This window comes from Pelodiscus sinensis, chromosome 9 (genome assembly GCF_049634645.1).
Source record: "Pelodiscus sinensis isolate JC-2024 chromosome 9, ASM4963464v1, whole genome shotgun sequence".
Lineage (NCBI taxonomy): Eukaryota > Metazoa > Chordata > Testudines > Trionychidae > Pelodiscus > Pelodiscus sinensis.
In genome coordinates this window covers 59056465-59077363 of record NC_134719.1, presented here as the reverse complement: position 1 = coordinate 59077363, position 20899 = coordinate 59056465, and the positions used below count along the sequence as shown (strand labels likewise).

At 42.9% G+C, this 20899-nt stretch overlaps 1 protein-coding gene across 1 annotated transcript in view; it reads right to left on the bottom strand.

Annotated features, from left to right (window-relative positions):
- The window catches only part of ACBD6 (acyl-CoA binding domain containing 6), a 126463-nt gene extending 105841 nt beyond the window's left edge, over nucleotides 1-20622 (bottom strand). The window contains exons 1-3 of the mRNA XM_075936818.1: nucleotides 20383-20622; nucleotides 12437-12501; nucleotides 11954-12050 (exon numbers count right to left, since the gene is read on the bottom strand). Of these exons, the coding sequence (XP_075792933.1) occupies nucleotides 11954-12050; nucleotides 12437-12501; nucleotides 20383-20565 (345 nt within the window). The 5' untranslated portion in view covers nucleotides 20566-20622. The remainder of the gene's footprint in view (nucleotides 1-11953; nucleotides 12051-12436; nucleotides 12502-20382) is intronic.
- Nucleotides 20623-20899: the final 277 nt, after the last annotated feature.

The following is a 20899-nucleotide window of genomic DNA, read 5'->3' as shown; positions in this document are numbered from 1 at the left end:
TCAAAATACATGGAGGCTGTGCTAGTAGTTCTCTGCTCTAATTTAACCAGATGTGATACTTGTAACCATCTACAAGAAAAATCAAACTTTAACAATTGCTAGCTTTACTGTAGAAGTTAAAAAAGTATGTAAATTCATCAAGTTTATGTTATTAGATGCCAATATCTTTAATTTCTTTGTTCACACACACACACACACACACACACACACACACACACACACAGAGACACACACAGAGACACAAATGTGTATGATAGGCAAAAGTGGACATGATCTATGCACACAGTTTAGAAAATTAGGCTGCTGCTATTTAAAAAAACCCAAACAGAATTTTGACAGTGGCCAAACACTTCAACCACCATACCCTTATGTCTATTGATGATAGCATTTTCCCAAATTAAAAAAAACAATCAAGGCTTGAACAGCTATAGTAGATATATGAGAAATTTCTGCATTTGTCAGCTTAAAAAGTGTCTCCTACTGGATGTGCCAAAATGGTACTGTTACATACTTCCACAAAACTTGGCATGCAGAATGTTCCACAGAGATTTCACTGTTTAAAGACTTTTGCTGTCCACCCCCCCCCCCCCCTTTTTAAGTTAGTTTTCAGATTCACAAACATTAACAAATTTTCTACAAATACAGGGAGAAACCAAAATGAAAGATTAACTTGAGAGGAATTTTCCACTTTTCAGAAACTCTACGGTGGGGAGACTCTACACCTGGATGCAACAGGGTGGCAGACGGAGATTCTTTTAGAAAGTAGAACTCTTATTGAGTTCAACTAGACCCACTTGCTAAAATGATGCATTGTGGTTCATGGCAATTACTGCAGAGCCACCCAGAAATTGGGCCTACTCACCCCAAACACAGGCTATCAAGGAGTCTTTTTGGGCTAAATAGATGAAGAGAGCTAGGGATGAAAGAGTAATGCACAGAAATCGAAACTCAGTGCATATTCATAGCCTTTGGTTTATTAGGTTATTCTTTACAAGTCACCAATAAAGCCAAGCCCTGGACAAGAGGATGAGTGTGGACAGGACAACTGTGTTTGTGTGCTCTGTTGAAAACAGGGAAGGGACTCTCTGCCTTATCAGTCTAGAGAATATGTGTAGAGCAGTAACACTGTCTAACAGTGCAATTCTCTAGAGTCACTTTATTTTTAGGTTTTTTTCATCTACCTATGTGTTCCTCGTTACTGTCACTGAAAACACCCAAAAGGGAAATGAAAGGAGCAGAAATGTCACACTTACCTGGGACCTAGCTCAGCCAAGAAGGAGGGTGTCAGGCAGTTGTAACACCTAGGATTTGACTGTGTACTTGGCATAAAGAGGTCACATGAATGCCACCGTTTTTTAAACTTTTTTTAAAAGCAAAACAAACAAATTCAGCTGAATTCATTTGAACATTCAACTAGCTAAAAATGAACATTTCTATTCTTAGTTTATTCAAGTCTTCACCACTGTAGTTAACATATATCCCCAAAAAACGCTGCCATGTTGTACAACATGCAGTTCTTAGAGCACCACAGAGAACACACTGGCTAACATGCAATATGTTGCCAAGCAGGATCTGACAGGATTTAAATCAGTTATTTTCTTCTTTCTAAATAATTTCATGTTTAGTTACTGTTATCATTTCTACCTCTCCAGAGAGCCAAATGAGATTTTAATTCCTAAGGAAATTGACTTCCACAGTTGGTTTCAGGACATGGAAACTAAAAGAATCAAGAGTAGAACTTTAACAAAGGAAGTTTCCAGCAGTCTTGATCTGGACAAATGTTTATATTACTGGTTGGCATCTTCCAAATTTACACCTTTATAAAATGTAGGCTTCAAATTGGCAGTGCTGCATTTCACTCAACAGGCTGAAAGAGGACTGCAATGTCATAAATAAAAGGGATAAACCATAAATTTCTATGGAGACGTAAAATCAAAGACAACACAAAACAGCCCACACATTGATGGAATATAGCCTAACCAATTCTGGTTGTTTATATTTACTGTATAAGACACTACCTCATCATTTAAGACCTCTTGTCCATATGGAGTTAGAACCAGACCTCAGAAAAGCAGGAACTCATACTCCAAGTCTGACATTCATTGTAAATTGTGGTTCCATGACAGAAATTGTCAACTGTTTGCCAGTATGTCTGCAAGGTACAGGAAAGCCACCTAGAACAGCACTGCTGACTGCCCCACAAATCCAGGTCTTATGACAATATTTACTTGTTAGAAGAATGCATTTTCAGTCCCATGTACTGCACTTTAGATACCGCCATCTTAGACTACAGATACATAAATGATAATTGCCAGACTGTCTCTTGTAACAGTGTCAGTGGGAAACAAAGAAAAACAAAACAAAAGACAAACCATTCTACGATTTTTTTTTTACTCTTCCATTTATTGGTACATCACTATGTTCATAGTACTTAGGCTTTTGCTGTCCCTTATTAGGTGGTCATTATTGTGTCAGTTTATTTGAAAGCTAGCATGCATGAGACAAAAGGCAATTTGTTTTAAAAAAGGGATGTTCACAAGACCTGTGTGTTAAAAAGCTATAGCTGGGCCATTCAACTTTAAATTAAATTAATTCAGTGGGAGTGGTGGTAACATTATATGTCTCCTACAATAGCAGCTGAGGTTAAACTAATCCTTTAGGATGATGAAAATTATAAACAAAATGCAGTTATATATATGAAGACAGACCCAGTCAGACAACCGATGGCATACAGGTGCGGCTTCATTTATTGGTAGGACCTACAAAAAGTTAAGGGTTTGTTTTTTTAATTATTCAGACCTGGAAGGATTCCTTTAAAACTGTGAAGTAGGACTAGACACTCCCTATCACAAGGTTCATCTTTGCAGGAGTTGTCACGCTTCTGGCCAATTACTGAAATCAGATATTTAGCATTTTGGTCACAGGAGGTTACAAAGGGATCCTGCAGCAGTACCAGTGCCTCCGTCTTTGGCAATATGAACCCCTCCCCTGAATGGGGGAGAAACTAAGGGAGATAGTACATAGACGGAGCTCACGTCATCCCCCAGATGGCAGCAACCTAATCTTAGGGATGACATGGGCTCCTTTTATGTAGCATTCCCTTTATTTCCCCATCACTAAGGTGGACATGACAACTTACCTCCCTTCCTCGTACAGGTGTTGTGAATAGCTAGTATTGTGAAGTGGTGTTACATTAGCTTATAAAACATCGTGAACTAGGCATGTAAGCTTCTAGCCGACTAACCAATAAGCAGGAGCTTATCAGTTAGCACTATGGACTAGCTGCGTTCCCCCCACCTCCCTAGCTACAGCTCTGCATTACAAGAGACTGGGCAGCCAACGTCTTTGTACACCAGCTCACCCCCTTGCAATGCAGAGCGGCAGCAGGGGAGGTTAGGCAACTAACCCATCACAGCGGGGGCAAGGACTGAGCTGGTGTTTTCGCACGCCAGCTCACCTGTCCTTTATAATGCAGAGTGGCAGCAGGGGAGGTTATGCTGGGACCTGGTGCAAGCCAGACCGAGCACTGTAATTGTGATCTTTATTGACTAATCACGTAGTCAATTAAAAAAAAAATCTAACTACTCAATTAGGAAAGTAACCACATTTTAACATCCTTAATGTGAATGGGCTTTTCCCTTATTAATGACGTAGGAGTTGATTTTTAAAAGTATATTTTCAATAAAATTGTAAAAGGTATGTAAATTCTTAACTTGTATAGCTAATTATTTTCCATTTGGTAAAACCAAATCAGTCATATTCCACATGACAGTTCTTTTGGCCGCCCACAAATCACTCCAGAAATACTGCTCTAACACCAAGAAAAATACATTCAGGAGTCATCTGAAGCATGCCACTTATTCTTGCAACCTGAAGGAACTTAACTTCACAGCTAGGATTCTAAAATAACACCACACATCTCTCTCACTGGGCAGGGCTAACTCACACATTACCGCAACTGTAGCTACAGGAGGTTAGGAGATCTCTAACCCAGCAGCTGAAATGTTAGCATAATGTCCACTAATGTTCTAAAGCTGTGTGCCAACAAAAAGCTGCTGCACGTTGACTGGAAGGTCTAGAGTCAGATCTTCAACTTTACTGAAGCCCTCTCATGTGCACTTTGTCGATTTGTATAAGAAGCTTCCATTTACTCTTCTAAGCCACACACACACTTCCAGAGACATTCTTCCTTAACTAACAGGGCATGAACACTCCTCTTCCAACTGGCATAGAAAAACTGAGGGTGGAGAATCACACTGCGTATTTAAACCTTGGGCCTTGCAGCCAGTAATCCAACCAAATGGATTCATGGTGCTGAACCACAAAAATACCAGGTCATAAATGAAGTCTGGTGTGGGCCAGCACTATAGGCGGTCAGTGGCTTAGATGGGGAAAGGCTTTGTCTTCCCAAACAGCCAGCCTGGCCCCACCCACACTCCACCCCCAGAACGTTTGCTATAGGCGTTCCGGAGGCAGAGTGTTGCTGTCCCTAGTGCCCACCCTCCCCATGCGCTGGGCTAGGGAGGCTGGAAGCGCCTGGCTTCCTCCCTCCCCCAGTGCTCCAGGAGCCGCACAGCCTCCTCCCCTCTTCCAGTGCTCCAGGGAGGTGGGGGAGCCGCGCTGCACACATGCGCTCCTTCCCCTCCTACGCTGCTCCTACGCATGCTCAGCGCACTGCCCTGTATCCTCCCCTCCTGGGAGGGGGCGGGCACACTCGGTGCGCTGCCCCGCCTCCTCCTCTCCCTGTGAGGGGTGGGGCCTCAGCACAGGGGGTGGGCCTGGAGTCCTGTCTCCCCCCTGCCTCAGCTGCACCAACCACTCATGGCTGGGACTGCAGTACCAGTTGTAATACCACATTTATGACTTTGCTTCTATATTCCATTATAAACACATCTTTTGAAGGATTCATAACACAGACATTTTAATTTACTCTGGGGTGAAATTTGCCACATATCAGGCCAGATGTAGATTTAAAACATACCATAGAAGCTGGCTAAAAATAAGATCAGATAGTGTGGTGATGATGGCGAATATAGTAATTTTTTGGTAGTGCAGTATCTGATACTTCTCATCCACCACTCCCAATTACCAATTTATGAATTTTTTTAAAAAGTAGTCGGTTTTCAGAGGGGGTTTAGCATTAATACGACATATTTAACTTTAAAAGACAGCTATGCATTCTCCTATTGACAGTCTGTGTTTTTACAAAAACCTCAACAGACTGATATTTTACTGAGTACTGATTTAATTTTCAGGTAAAATACAAAAGCAGGCACTACTACAAAAAAGTCAATTGACTTTAAAGAGCTAACATACTAAAAACAAAACCCAAGCAGTTCAGAATGCACCTGAAACTCCATCCTTAACAAGACTGGCAGAGATCTGAGTGACAAGAGAATGCCACATATACAATTATACATGCCCCATCAGCAAGCCATAAAGAAGTGAGCTAACCAAAAGGTGTCAGACCTAATTCTGATATTTCAATTAGATCGTTAATTAAAAAAACAAAAACCCAAACTTGCTATTTCCAAGGGCTTTACATGCATGGAATGCTCAAAGTAGCTTTGTTCACAGAAGGGAGCTCGTTTTTCCTGTTGAATGGTAAACCATAAACAGAGATATTCACATCTCAGCAAATAAACATATAGGAGAATGTAATCAATGGTATTTTCACATTAGGCACAGATCCAACACATCTTTCCCCTACTCTCCCCACCCCCACTGTAATCCTTTCCAAACCACTCTGCTTCTCACTCCTGACTGCAAACTGTGGCTGCTTGGCCAGATTAACAAGGCGACATCTGTTTGAGTGATAGAAAGACTGGGAAGGCATGATGAGTGCTGTGGTGTTGTTTATGGGCCACAGCTTTTTCAATCAAATTTTCTTAAGTTATTTACTTAAACTCTTCCAATACAAAAGTTCTCTCTCCGTGGGACACCATTTACAGAGTCAGAGGAATAAATACGTTAGCCTGATCTACCCATTTGTTAATAAAACGTTAGACATGAGCCCAATATAAAACCTTAAAACTGAAGCAATCAGAATTTGTTGCTCAAAACTCTGTCCAACAAGTCACGTTTGAGCACCAAAATCAAGCTTTGTAAAACCTCGGGTCTGGATCTCAAACCCGAAGTTTTGGAACGTTTGGATACAGAGTTTTGGTTTGGGTCATTATAGAGATTCTAAGTTTGGTGTTTTGGTTCAGACCAATTTCTAATAAATACGAAACACTCACCCATTTAAAACAAGCTTTATCACTTGTTACTAGACTATTTCTCGAGTTTAACATCGGTAATATCCAGCTTCACCTGCAGAATCTAGATTCACAGTGCAGATCCTGCTTTTTGTGGTTAAAGTCTGGATAATCTGTTTCTTCACAGTATCCTTGAAATGTGAATTCTCTCTTACACACATTTTAAGTACAAGCAAGTGAAGAATAACATTTTAAATGTGGCAAGAAAGGCTATTTGAACAGTGACACATTCAAAGCTATTTACATTATAATAGTTGGCGGCCATATTATGAAATACTGCCCTCTGCAGACCATTCAGGAGAACGAGTTCAACCAAAAATAAACCCCATTCATTCCATACAAGCTGTTTTACAAGTCACTGTGCCTGTAGCAACAATATGTTACTCTTGAAACTTCATTTGTGCTCAAGCTCATTCCGTTTCTATTGGAAGGATTGTATATTTTCTTCAGTGATCCTCTCTGGTAGCTGCTTTTAATTCTGTGCTCTGAACTCGCTCGCTAAACAAACTCAGCACTAGTGCTTTACTAATGTCAATTAGTCATCAGAAAGAACTTGTATTCAAACAGCTGATCTATGCTGTTGTTTATGTGAAAATTTATTTCCTGAACATCTTAACATTGGAAATTCAAGGTCCAGGAGTGCTCAGGAAAGGGGATTAGGGTTGCCAACACTCCTGGTTTCACTGGCAGTCTCCTAGAATCGGGCTTTATCTCCCAGAGGCTACTAAAGCCAAGTTAAGAGATTTTAAGCCACTAGAAGTCCGGTGGTGCAGCAGGGCTTAGGCAGGCTCCCTGCCACTACCAGACACAACCAGCAAGTCCCTGCGGCCTCTGACGAACAGACTAGGTGGTGTCTGTGCACTGACTCCACAGCTCCCATTGGACAGAAAATGAAGTCAATGAAAACTGCGGGGGTGATGCCTGCAGGCACAGGCAGAGCCCTCTGCCCCGCCCCCCTTTCCCTGGGGCTGCTGGGACACGCCAACTGCTTTCAGAAACAGTGCAGGGCCAAGACAGGCAAATAGTCTGCGTTGGTCCCACACCAACCAGGAGCTGCCCAATGAGGTAACTATTGCCCCCTTCCCATAACCAACACTCTGCCCCAATCCTGAGCCCCCTCCCAGAGCCAGTATCCTGCACCCCCTTTCATACCTCACAGCTCCTCCTGCAGCTGCACCCCCCACCCCAGCCCTTAGCCCCCAAACTCCCTCAAAGTGAGTGATTTCCCCTTCAAATGCTCCATTGTTCCGTGTTGGACTCTGTCTACACAGTGGAGCTATTTTGGGATAGCTCCGGTATCCTGAAATAACTATTCCATGTCTTAAGAGCAAGCCAGTCATATCGAAACATAACAGGCTCACTACTCTGATGTTCCTGTAAATCTCACTGCATGAGGGTAAGGGATATCTCGCAATAGCGCCTCATTTCAAAATTTAGCGCCAAATTTCAAAATAAGCTATTTTGAAATAACATTGAAATAAGCAATGCAACTTGCATAGCGCAAATTGTGTAGCTTATTTCGAGGTAAGGGTGCTGTGTAGACGCACCCTTGTAAAAACCAAGGCAGGTAAGTGTTACTGTCAGTTCAGGAACAGACTCTGCCAACAGGGAGATGTGATGCTTCCTGTTCCTGGGAAGAGGCATGCAGCAGAATTCTGGACCTGCTGGAGACTTGAGGCCACAGAGAAAGAAACCTGAGTTAGACCAGAAGAAAGAAAGGCTTGCAGGAGGATTTAGCAATGATGGAACTGCAGCTATGATGGATGTGAGAAAAACTGCAGTGATGACAACAGGCAGATTTGCAACATAAGAACGGGAAGAAGGAGAATTTAGAGTCACAAAGTGCCAAAGTTTCAGCCAATGGAGGCAAATGGAAGGTCTGAACTGAAGAAAGAGCTAAAAGAAATTGAGTTATTTACATTATTTTTATGGCATGAACTGTGTGCCAAGCACTTAGTGTGCTGATATTCATCTTGGTATGAGAAGCAATAGCCCAGAATGTACCCTAACTTTGCTTGTGCAGTGGCACGCAGACCGTGGTCTGTATCTCTCCAAATTGCAGATTTGTAGGGAATAAATAATCACATATAAAGCCTAGTCAATTAAAGAGGTGTACACAAAATAATTGACTATACTGGTGCAAAAAGGACTCCTCTGCCATGTTCCAGCCTTTTGTAACTAGGGACTGGGGAATCTCTGAGTATCTGCAGTGTATTTTTTTAACTGTAAAACAAGCTTTTAGTTTTAAATCTGAGACAAACTTTTGTGATGGCATCAGAAAACCCCTGAGAAGAAAGGTTAGCAATTAAGTTTTCTGATAATGAAACATACTACACTATGAAATAGACTCTCAAGGAAAGTTTAAAACCGGATAGCTCTTGCTTTTAAAAATGCTGGCAACTTGAATCCAGCTTGAACAGATGAACTTCTCATATTCCTAAGAGACCTTATATTTTCTCTCAATAAAGCTCATTAGATGCACACAACTATTATTTCTTATTTAAAATCTGCTTATAATTGAAATAAACTTACCAGTTCATGCCTAGAAACAGATGACGTAAAGAGGAAAAAGACAGTGGCAGTGACTAAATACCTAGTACTGTACACACAAATCTTTTTTTTAAAATTCAATTTAGAATGGGAAGACTACAATGGCTATTATTTTACCACCTTTTCAAGACAAATACACCTTAGTTATTATGATAGAGCTCCCTCTTGTGGCTGCAGGAAGGTAGACTTGGTGCAACAAAAAAAAAAAATCACAGAGTACAGATAGCATGAGATCAGCCCAAGAGAGATGAGAGAAGGGGAGGGCTGGTTCTCCTGTGTGTCATTACTAACGTGGTTAAACAGACAAATGGAAAATATCATGGTCACAAAAGTTGCTGTTTGACACACTAATTAATCATTCTCTCCTTCTTAATGCTGTTTTAAAAATCACCCTCTCCCTGCACAAGTGCTGCAGGATGTAGCAACTTTCTCTTCCTCATTCTATTTTCGGGCACCTTCCTCCAATGTAGAGCCTTCCCACCTTGCTCAACTGACTTCTGGCTCGCTCACAGAGGATGTGCAAAGCAATGGGTACAATCAGGATACAAATTTAGGGTCTAAGCTATGGGGAATGCACATCAAGCCAGAAGAATTACATAATTATCCCTATATCTTTTTCATGATCACTATATATGGCATTCTGATAGCAAACAGAAAATGCTTATTACCTTTGAAGTTTTAGACATCAAAGCTGCATGTGTGATGGTCTAAACACTTAAGAACTGCTGAAATGTTAGAGCAAAACTCCTACTAAAAAGGAAATCCAGATAGCCTCAAATCATCCCCTTTTGTGGTTTCAAACCCGTAAGACTGCTAAAGACAGGCATTCACTCCTAGATGAAACTAGCGATATAGGACAATTTGGGCCCTACCTGCCTTACGAGTGGCCCCTTTTCAGTCTATCATTGCTTCCCAATCCCTTCAAACAAACATTTCCATGACTGAAATTATAAAACGGAAAAAGAAAGCATGAATAAAGTGTGACACTATCAATAAATAAGTTTGTGCACTAATGTTTTGAAGTATGGGTTAAACCTCTTAATCCAGATTTTCTCCTATCTGGAAAAATCTGTGGTCCGGCATGATTTTAGTTAGCCAGATGTCCACTTATCACGGGTATGGCCAAGTTTCCAGTGGTGCCATAAAGTTTGTTTACAGCCCTGGCTCTCAGTGTTCTTTAGCTCTAATTTACCCCTAAATGTCAGTAAACCGTAGAAGTGCTGGCAATGCTGCTAGACTATATTGACCTCCCATCGTCTGGCCAATTCTCTGGTTTGGCACCTGTCAAGACCCAAGGATGCCGGACTAGAGAGGTTCAACCTGTGTGATACAGATTGAACTGGTTTCCCGCCTAACAGGACCCTCAAAGTCACACAGCATTTACAAATACAATTTTAAAAAAATGTCATACCAGTATAGTATCAGGCTTTGATCTCAGTTCAGCTCCAAGCGGACAAGGGTGCACAATGTAAAAACGACTACCACTATTAGTAGCCCCAGCGGGACCAAGGATTAAAAGAGGTTGGTGACTGAACTCCCTTTCCAGGTCAATGGGCAGAATAGGGAACAATGCTTATTCTCGATTTGAATTGAGGCATTCAGTCTCTAGGGATAGCCATTCAACACCCTTTCACAGTGCTAAGTTCTTGAAAGAAAACAAAAGAAAATGTCACGATTAGCTCCTTAAGGAAAGAACTCTGAACTGGCACAATCAAGACAGGTCAGATTTTAATTCCAGCGATGACAGTGCCTTTTCAGTTCTTTACCTCGCAGACATTGCAATCAATGAAAGCACCTTCAACAGCTGTATTAGTAAAACCAAAATATATGCTGGTTTACGGCTTATTCACCTTCCACTGAGGAGCCAAGGGAAGTGCAGAGCACAGGAGGCAGCAATCACACTCACACAAACAGAGCCAGAATTCCAGCTCCTTCATTTGCTGAGTGGTTCAATTTTTAGACATTTTGAAAAACGAAGTCGATTCTTGAATTCATGCCCTGGATTCTTGCTGCAGAGAACAGCCATGCAATTCAGAACTGGCCACCAACAGAGGATGAGCATGCCACACTCTATGACATTTCAGTGGGAAGATTTCTAGTTATCAAGAGAAGCTGCATTACAGCGACAGCATAAGGATACAGAAGAGGTCTCTCGCTCCCCCCCCCCCCCCCCCCCATACTTTATGAATAATACTTGAGCTGCAAGGTGTTTTTGTTCATTCAGGCTTTTAAGTGATCAATATTTATTGGATTTTCCCCTTATTTTGCATGGATGTTTTAGATTAGACAAGATTTTATATAAGTTAGAGCATGGCAAATCACTTTGACTTTTGTATGTTAATGAGATTGTGCAGTCCATAGTTATTTTTCTAGAGATGCTCTATAATGCTTTTCTTCCTCCAGACACTTTGCAAATATTAACTAATTCTCACAGCATGGTTCTGAGACAGAGGAGCATTAGGATCCCCATTTTACAGACAGGGAAATTGAGGCATAGAAGTTCTGCAACTACCCTAATGCCAAAGGAGACATCAAACCCAGAATTAGAACTCAAGTGTTTGGATCCAAGTCTTATGCTCAGACAACCACTTTTTTTTTTTTTGTTAAGGTGGAGGAATAACAAAGCCACAAATTTTCTATGGTTGTAAAATGAATACACCTGAAGTAGGTATTTTTGAAAATGTTATAAAAAGGATGCAGATGTTCCACAGCACCTCTGTAATTCTAAGTTAACACTTTGCAAAGACTAATTTTGATGTTCAGAAGCTTCAGGGGGTAGCCAAGTTAGTCTGTACAGGATAAACTTAAACAACAACAAATAGTCTGGTGGCACTTTTAAGACTAATAAAATATATCGATGGGACTGTGATGTTGTAATGGTGCCCAGTCAAAGGAGATACCTGTTAAAAGAATGATTCTCTTAAAACAGGACAATGCCTATATATCAGAGAGACTATGAAACCTTTAAATGTCTGATAAAGTAATAAACCTGGGGGCTGAAATACTATTTAAAATGTCTCTAAGAATTTAAGTTTCCTGTGCAGTGAATTGGATCTTCCTGGACCCTCTTCAGTGAAGACCTGATGCAAATGCTCACATATGCAATAAAAATATATTGAATGGATTTCTGGATGTTATTTGTTTACCTGAGGATTCCAGCTGGGATCCAGTTTTTTCACTGTGGCTATGTACTCTTGCATAGCCTGGTGTGGACTTGAATCTCCCAGTGCTTTCCATGCTTCCCTAGGTACAGAGCAAAACATAGGAACTTATACATCCAGCTTTTACTCGTTGTCACCAATGAAACACAGTGATCAGGGCTAACACAAGCCTAGCTACATATTTCTAGGAAAAGGAAAGACATCTTTTATCCAGTTTTGAAGCCAGTAATCCTCTAGCCAGGCTTAAAAAGGAAAAGCTACTTCACTCACTCATATTTATGTGTTGCTGATTTATAACACAATACAGCAGTAAATCAGCAGAACAGCAACACCAATTTAAGAATTCCCCCAAGGATTATTTTAATCATTAATAGAGAGCACAACAGAGATATGTGCATATTTCAAGCACTCTAAAAGATGTGGCAAAATAAAATAAAATTGTTAGGGACTGCAAGGATTTCCTCTTACCATTTCTGCTTTCCTTCAAAATCAAAGAAACTGGGCTTGGGAGTGTTACAGTTTCCAAATTTGACCTACAGAAGAAAAATGTCCATTATTACAAAGAGAGATAAAGTTTAGTTCATCATTATTGCTTGTTAGTCATTTCATAGCAGCAAATACCCAGATTTATTACACTTCTTGATTTCAAAGCAAGTTTATACTCCTGTCTGATTAACAGTTATTAGCCTCATCTCTCCAGGGCAACCCTCTCAACTCCCAATTTTTTATTTTAACAGTCTCTATCAGCTTTTGGTGTCTCAGCTTGCTGTTATTTTCTGTACAGGATACAGAGATGGAATTCTGATATGCAAATCACTTCTTTTGAATGTATTACCCAGCAGGTGATGCTGCACAGTTATTTTCACTCAATATTACATATATTACCCATCTGTACCGCTCACCTTCAACAAGACCAAAGAAAAATACCACGCAGATAAATCACATATTTATGATGAAGGGCTGGCCTTACCATGAGGTAAACTGAGGCAGCCGCCTCAGGTGCCAGACTGGGGAGGGGAGGGGCACTAGGACCCAGAGAATTGAAACCTTTCAAAGTTTTGGCCCAAGCAAGGTGGCATGGGGGCATCATTTGAGCTCCCTGCCTCAGGTGCCAAAATGTTGTGGGCCGGCCCTATTTATGATTATTCATTAAGGAGAAAATTCAACTCCTTATGCACAAAGATTAAATAAGTGGGCTATGTTTAATTATCTTCAGTGACCATTCTGAAAACAAAGAGGACAGAGTTGAGAAGAAGTAGTCTCTGGATCTCCTCCAGAGGCATCTAGGAGCAGGTAGCCAGAGCAGATACCCCAAAAAGGGCAAGTGACTCAAGGCTGGAGGCTGTTGGGATGATCCAGTTGGTCAGAAAGAAGGAAAGAGGAAAATTGTGGAGTCGAGGCTGGAGTTGTAGGTAGAAACAAAGGATTCACTACAGGAGAGTGAGGCAAGAGGAAAAAAAGGAGGCTAGAGAACAGAGAGGGGTAAGTATGAAGTGTTAATGGATGACAGTTCATGGAAGTATTATGAGTGGGGGGAGGGAGGGTGGTAAGTGAATAAGCAATCCTGAAAGAGCTGAGATAGTGATGATGACATATTGTAGACAAGTATAGTGAACGTCACATATAGACACAAAAAGCCTGTGTGTCATTTACATAAAGACCCCTTTTTAAACTAATCTGGTGGCATAAAGGGGGCTTTGTAGTGACCATCAATTACATTTAATGTCCCTTTCACAATACCGAAGAGGTGCAAAGAGGTCTTAGGGAGAAGGGGACTCAGGATATTTTTCCACATGAAGGTATATTTGTAAGAACGGCTGAGGAAGACTTGTAACTTCTTTCCTTTATTTGATTGAAGACTAACAGTTGCCTTTCTGTAACAGTGTCACTTACAAAGGGAAGACTGTGCATTTCCCAAAGCTTATTCCAGCCTGAGCACTGGCTGTCCAGATCTAGAGCTCACACTGCAGGTAACAGGAGATCCATGCACAGTGCACCTACAAGATCACAGTTCAGGTAGGTGAGGAAGAGTGACTGACAGGAACAAATTCTCTGAACACTAGCTCAAGAGGAATTAAAAGCAGATTTTTCCTGAGAAGAACCAGGGAACAGAAAGTAAGGAATAGCACATAGTAAATAAAAGACATGCTGGTAATTAATGCCTCTGTAATTAATTTAAATGTACCCATTAACTTTACATTTGGATTTACAGATCCTATCATTAAAAGATAAAGACACCAAAGATCTGGAGAATGTTGACTCCTACCTCTTTTACTGGTATCTCCATACAAACCAGGAATTTTCACATTGATTAAATACAATTTTGATAAACAATAGATTTACATAAAATGAAATCTGGACTTAAAAATAAAAAAGAAAGCCAATAAATGTCCCTGCATTGGTAACCAAACATTTCAGAATTCCCAATTAGTTAAAAAGCCACTCTTTAATGACTCAAATGACTACATCACAAACTCATGTTTACAGCTAATGCATACTTCTACACCAGAGGCCAAGTCAGAGTAACTGTGCTGATGAAAAGAGGAATAATCCCCTTGAAAGCAATTGTTACACTCCCTGAGGCAGAGCAAAATCCAGCATAAATGAAATATGGGAAGGATTGGGATGTTTAAATGAACTTGATGGAATAAACATGGGCACTATGTTTTCAGAGATCATGAAAACCTGTTAGTCAGAAATTGCTAGTCAAGCCACATCAAGCTGCATCCATCAAACTATTATAAAAGACTCTTGCTGCTCAGCCAATTAAACTGCTTGATCAGCTAATGATCCCTCACCTTAAGACAATGTTTTATGCTGCATCTGCAATCATAAATCATACCTCTTTTTTAAAAAAGTGTAGATGTCGAAGTTGTAGTAATTTTTTTAGATTTTTACAGAAAGGGAATGGGGGGTTTAAAAAATGTAAGTTTTCTAAAATATTTGGTTTACTGTTTTATCACAAATGTTTCCTGTTTGAATCACAGGGTGTCTTAGCTGACCTTCAGAGCAAGATACTTTGTTGAAACAGGTTTCAGCCGGATAGGAAACTGGATATAATTTCATTTAACTGTTGTCAGCCCTGCCTTATGCAGACTATGATGTAGATTGTATTTTAAACATTTTCTCTTGCACTCTGAGATTCAGGGTACCTTTTTTTAAATGGATAATTGTAAATGAAATATGATCTACCATCAAAGTAAAACACCTCAACCTGGCTACTCTTTAGCTCAATACCCTAAGTGCACACAAAACAGCCAACAATGCTGAGAAAAAGTTATGTACTTTTCCTAATATTTTAATAATTATTTTCTAAGAGCCTCTTCAAACCAGACAATAGTTTCTCCCTACTTTAAATTTGGCACTTATTGTTTCTTCCTCTGCTGGTGCAACAGCATCACCACTACCGATGCCAGCCAGCATTGATATAGGAACCATACTAAAATTCTATCTGCAAAAGAAAAAAAATGTGGTTTTGCCCTTTTTGGTTTTCTGATATATTAAGTTGGGGTTGGGGGCCAGGAAGAAGAGGGCACTGCTTGATTTTTTTTTACACAGTAAAAATATCAGGTCTTTGCTTCTTACATTTTTCTTTATGTCTCCATGAAGTATTGGAGGACTAGTGGGATTGAAACCGGAGCAGTGGAGAATGGAAGGATTTTTAGTTAGAATGTTTAATTCCAATTTCTGACAAATAACTGAGAGAAAAGCATCTGTGACAGATTCAGCCCTCTTGCCCCTACAACCGAAGGCTAAGAAAGCTTCTGCTACAGAGCTAGCAGAAAGACACACACTCCAAAATATTATTTCAAGTCACAGGTTCCTATACTGTTGTCCATGAAGGCTTGACTGGTCAACAGGTGTGGGCCCTCCTTGTTTCAAGCTGGTAAATTGCATTAAAAGACTGTCAGAATCCATTAAATATTTCCCTATGATCACTTTTCAATACAAGCAATTTCTGGTTTGTCCTGCAGGGGAAGGGGAAGCTGAACAAAAAGCCTCACTAATGTGTACTGACTAGTGGGATGAGCCTGAATTCAGGTCAGCGAGGGCTGCAAATTAGGGAGTATTGGGATTATGAGGAGAAGCAGCAGCTACAAACACCAATTGGTAAGGATCCTAAACCCTGAATGCCAGGGAGTGATCAGTAGGTGACATGGTGCTCCCCTTTAGATCACAAATGGTATGTCTACACTCCAACACTATTTTGAAATAACTAGTGCTATTCCAAAATAACTTAGCCCATGTCTACACAGAAGACAGTTATTTTGAAATAGTGTGAAAATTCTGCCAAGCTGGAGGACTTCTTATTCTGACTCCCGTAACCCTCATTTGCACAAGGAGTAAGGGCAGTTGAGGAACAGTGCACTATTTCAAAGTAAGTGCTGTGTAGATGCTCCCTATTTCAAAAGAAGGTACGTAATTGACGAGGCTCAATTTGCGTAGCTTATTTCGAGTGAAGCCTTGCAGTGTAGATGCACCCAAAGAGAATTTCACTCATACTGACCCAGACCCAGCAAAAAAATCTATTTTCAGTACAAACGTGGGATTTAATCATGTTCTTGAATTTTTTCTGACTACGTCATCATTTCCACAGCTATCAGAAGAGCTTTCTTCAAATACTGCAGCACTTTCACGAGACTGATCGCTCCTGAGACACTAGCCTCTGGAAACTAGCTGCTCTATTTCTACTTTGAGTAATATGGGCCCTGTTCCTGCAGTGCCTGATACATTTTTTTTTAATACATTTATTCTCACAACAGCAATTTTACATGTGGAGAACTAAGGCACAGAGTGACTAAGTGATTTGCCCAAGGTAATATAAGAAGTGTGGCAGGGCTGAGATCTGACACAAGGTCTCCACAGTCCTAGACTAGCATCCTAATCACTAAATCATTCTCCCTCTCTTATTTAGATACAGCCCTAGCAGGCTCTGGCAACATTTTTTCCACTAGAGCCACAACTCCCTTATTCTCAAGTTTCTGACACACAAACAAGAACACAGATAAAACTAATAAAAATCTGAAAATGCCTGCAATAAAAAGTACATGTTGCATCTCCCTGGTCCAGCTCCCTTTGGACCTGACCAGTCAGAGACAAGGGTTTTTTCCAGACCAGAGGTGGTCTTGGGGGAGGGAGCACCAGCCTCTCTGCTGGGCTCCTCTCCCCAGCTACTTGGCACCACTGCCCTCAGCTCCGTGGCTAGGTGCGAGCTCCAGTGGTGGCTCGCAGCTCTGCCAGCTGTGGGCTCTGCAGCTCCCCCTTTCCCGGCCTCGCTGGCTGCAGGCTCACCTCCCTTACTCCCTGGTGGGCTCCATCAATACTGCCGGCTTCCCAGCCCCACCGGCTGCAGGCTTGGCATCTCCCCTCCCACAGAACCATTGCCAGCTTTCCAGCCCCACTGGCTGCAGCCTCTGGTGCCCTATGGGCTCATAGGCCCTGCCCTGGGGCTCTCTAGTCTGGACCACGGATGTTGCTGGATCAAAGGGTACCATACCACAGAAGTTCAACCTGTATATAAATATTCTTTTATATTGTTACTAATTTAAATAGTTTCAGATAAATAATGTACCATATTTTAATAGAGAACTCAGCTGTTGCTGTCACATTTCATATGGTTTTGTTGCCTCTTAAATCAAAGCCTTTGGTAACAAGAAATATTATCTTAAAGACAGACAAGGATGTCAAATCAGAAATAGCAGACAGATCTAAGTCAGCACCTTTTGCACACAAGTAATACTACTGTCCAATGGTTAATACATTAGCAACCTAATATGCATATTAATACGATTTCCTTAACTAGAGTTTGTGTTAAGTACAAGAATTACAGATTTTTTGTCTTAAGTCCCAAAATGCCAGACCATCCCCCCTCCCCAATCAAAATGAACAGGGCCTGCTCCTGCAGCAGTTTGTGCATGCAAGAGTCCCTCTGACTTTAACTGGAATGATGCCCACATCTGCAAAGTGTAGCTCTGTCCTTAACTAGCCTCACTGTGTCTAGACAATGCAGAACATAAAGGCTCTGTGCATGAGTACTAAACGCAGAAGGGTGAGATAAGAACAGAGAGGAAGCCTTGTCTCCAAACGTCCTGGACTCTGGAGGTAAGGCCCTTATGAGATTTTTTTTTTAAATATTTTTTCCTGTATTTTGTTGTGTGTTCACCACATCTCAAAATGATACTGATATGGCATACAGTAAACAAAACAGACCTTATTGTGTTGTTACTCTATAGAGGAGCAGTTAAAAGCATCACATATGCATGCCTCTCTGACAACAGTCTAAAAGCTCAGCTACTGAAACTTGAGGTGACTCAATGCAGTTAGCAACTCCTTTTTCTTAGAACAAATCGAGGTTTTGTGAAAATGTTTGAAGAATTTCCTCTTAGTAGTTTCAAGCTAAACAACATTAAGCTCCTCATCTCTCGTCTTACTACTAATAATGAGAAATTCCCTGGGAGGGATGTTTAAAAAAAAAACTGTTAAAAGTAACCGTGTAACCATTAAAAATCCTAGCAGTTACACACGCTGCGGTATAAAGCTTATCCTGCAGACCCTGCTGCATGCCAAGAGGTAGCTAATAGTGTAAAAACAAATCATTGTCTACTCATACTCATTTCATCCCACATTCCCATCTGCTCTATCTTCTCAAGCTCCCTTCATGATTTTCCGTCATCTGATAGTCAATACTTCGACCACTCCACAAGATTCCCAGGGCTCATCTCCTGGTATCTTAAACAGGCTACCTAGCTACCTGGTCCTCTTTTTGAGCACTTTATCTGATCCCTTCATTGCTGGATGCTTTTCTCCTGCTAGCAACTGTCAGTTTCAGTCACATTGGAGGTTTCAGAGAGCAGCTCCTTTCATCCTCTAATCATGCAATAGCCCGAAATAGAAACCAGTTAGCAGTCCCTTCTCATTTCCAGATCCTTTTACAGCGAAAGGGTTTGACACCTGCAGAAGTGGCAGAAAACACTCTGGAGACCAAGTGCCTTGTGACCAGCAAGCTCTTCAATGGTCTGCTTATGAGCTTAAAGCTAAGCATGTGCATAAGTGTTTGCAGCATCAGGGCCTAAATTACTGCCTTAAATCAAGTGCAAGTGATGCAAAGTCTACTATCTGCAGGACAGTCTGCAACAAGAAGCAGTCTTAATTTAGTCTTGATAGAGAAACATCTGTTATAAAAAATTCTGTCTCAATTGACACTCTCCTTCTACCATTTGGTTTCGACAGGTGGCCTGGTTGACCATGAAACGCTTTCTTATCCTTACAGGTAATTGCCACAACAACTCGAGAAACATTGCGGTGGAAAAAACAACAGTGTCACTCGTCTTTCATTCATGCCCCAGTCCTGCAGTAGGATCTGCATGGATGGATCCATGTTCTCACTAGGGATGTAAAGAATTAACTGGTAAGCACTGCTTTACCAGTATGCTTACTGGGATAGTTGGTTAACTGGCCCTGGCCAAGCCAGGGCAGCCCCACCTTGACCTATCCCAGCTCAGCCTGAGGTGGCCGAGTTAATAATAGGCTGTGTCTACATTGGCAAGATTTTGCTGTCTGTCTACACTGGCCGTGAGTTCTTGTGCAAGAAAACACTGACGTTCTAATGTAAGAAAACAGTGCTTCTTGCGCAAGAACTATGACGCTCCCGCTCAGGAATAAGCCCTCTTGTGCAAGAGGCCAGTGTAGACAGGCAACACGAATTTCTTGCGCAAGAAAGCCCTATGGTTAAAATGGCCATTGGAGCTTTCTTGCGCAAGAGAGCGTCTACACTGCCACGGATGCTTTTGTGCAAAAGCACATGCCAGCGTAGACGCTCTCTTGCGCCAATACTCTAACGCAAAAACCCTTGCGCTAAAGAGTATTGGCGCAAAATCTTGCCAGTGCAGACCTAAGCCGGATAGTTTATCCAGTGAACATTTGAAACCGGGTTTTACATCCCCGCTTCCACCTGCTCGCCACTGACTTCAGAGGGGTCCTTCACATCCACGAGGGGCCTACGATGGGGGAGGAAGCGAACTGACGTGGCGCCGTGACCCGACGGTGGGTGGGTGAGCCGCCAACGGGGGACACGGTCGCCACAGGCTGAAATCCCACCCGGAGCCCGCCTGCCCCGTCACCAGAAACCAGCCCTTGGAGAGCCCCCGGCCAGGGCTGAGGCGTGACGCCCCCGAGCAGGAGGCCGTGTCCAGGCGCCTCTGCCGCCCCGAGGGCGCTGGGGAAAGAGGCGCGGGCCTGGGAGCCCGGCGGGACGGGGGCGCGCGGCCGGCGGGGGCGGGGGCGCGGGCCTGGGAGCCCGGCGGGACGGGGGCGCGCGGCCGGCGGGGGCGGGGGCGCGGGCCTGGGAGCCCGGCGGGGCGGGGGCGCGCGGGCGCCCGGCGGGGGCGCGCAGGCCGCGAGGGAGGCGCCCGTACCTGCTTGTAGCGCGCGTACAGGTAGAGCAGCTGCTCGCGCGAGGCCGCCGGCGCCAGCCCCGCCACGCGCGCGGCCGCCCGCTCGAACTGCTCCGCCAGCGCCTCGCGCCCCGGCTCCTCCCCCGCGCTGGGCTCCCCGCCGCTGTCGCCCGCCGCCGCCGCCGCCACGAGCGGGGAAGCCATGGCCCGCGGCTCCGCCCCCGCCGGCCCGTCCCTGGCCGGGCTCCGCCGGGCGAGTCTCCCCGGTGCAGCGCGGCTCGCGGCGCGGGCGGAAACGCGGGCCCCGACACGGAGGTTCCGCCGAGCGCCCCTCCCCCGCCGGCCCCGGACTCTGTGGGCTGCCCCGCGGCCGGGGGCGGTCCCAGGAGTTGGGGGTCCCCGCAGGGGGCAGTCGCGACAGTGTGTGCAGGGGCTGCTGGTCACAGTCACAGGGGTGCAGGGGAGGCTCCTGCTCTCACTGAGGCCCTTGGTGCGTCTAGACTGGCAAGATTTTCCTCAAATGCTTTTAACGGAAACG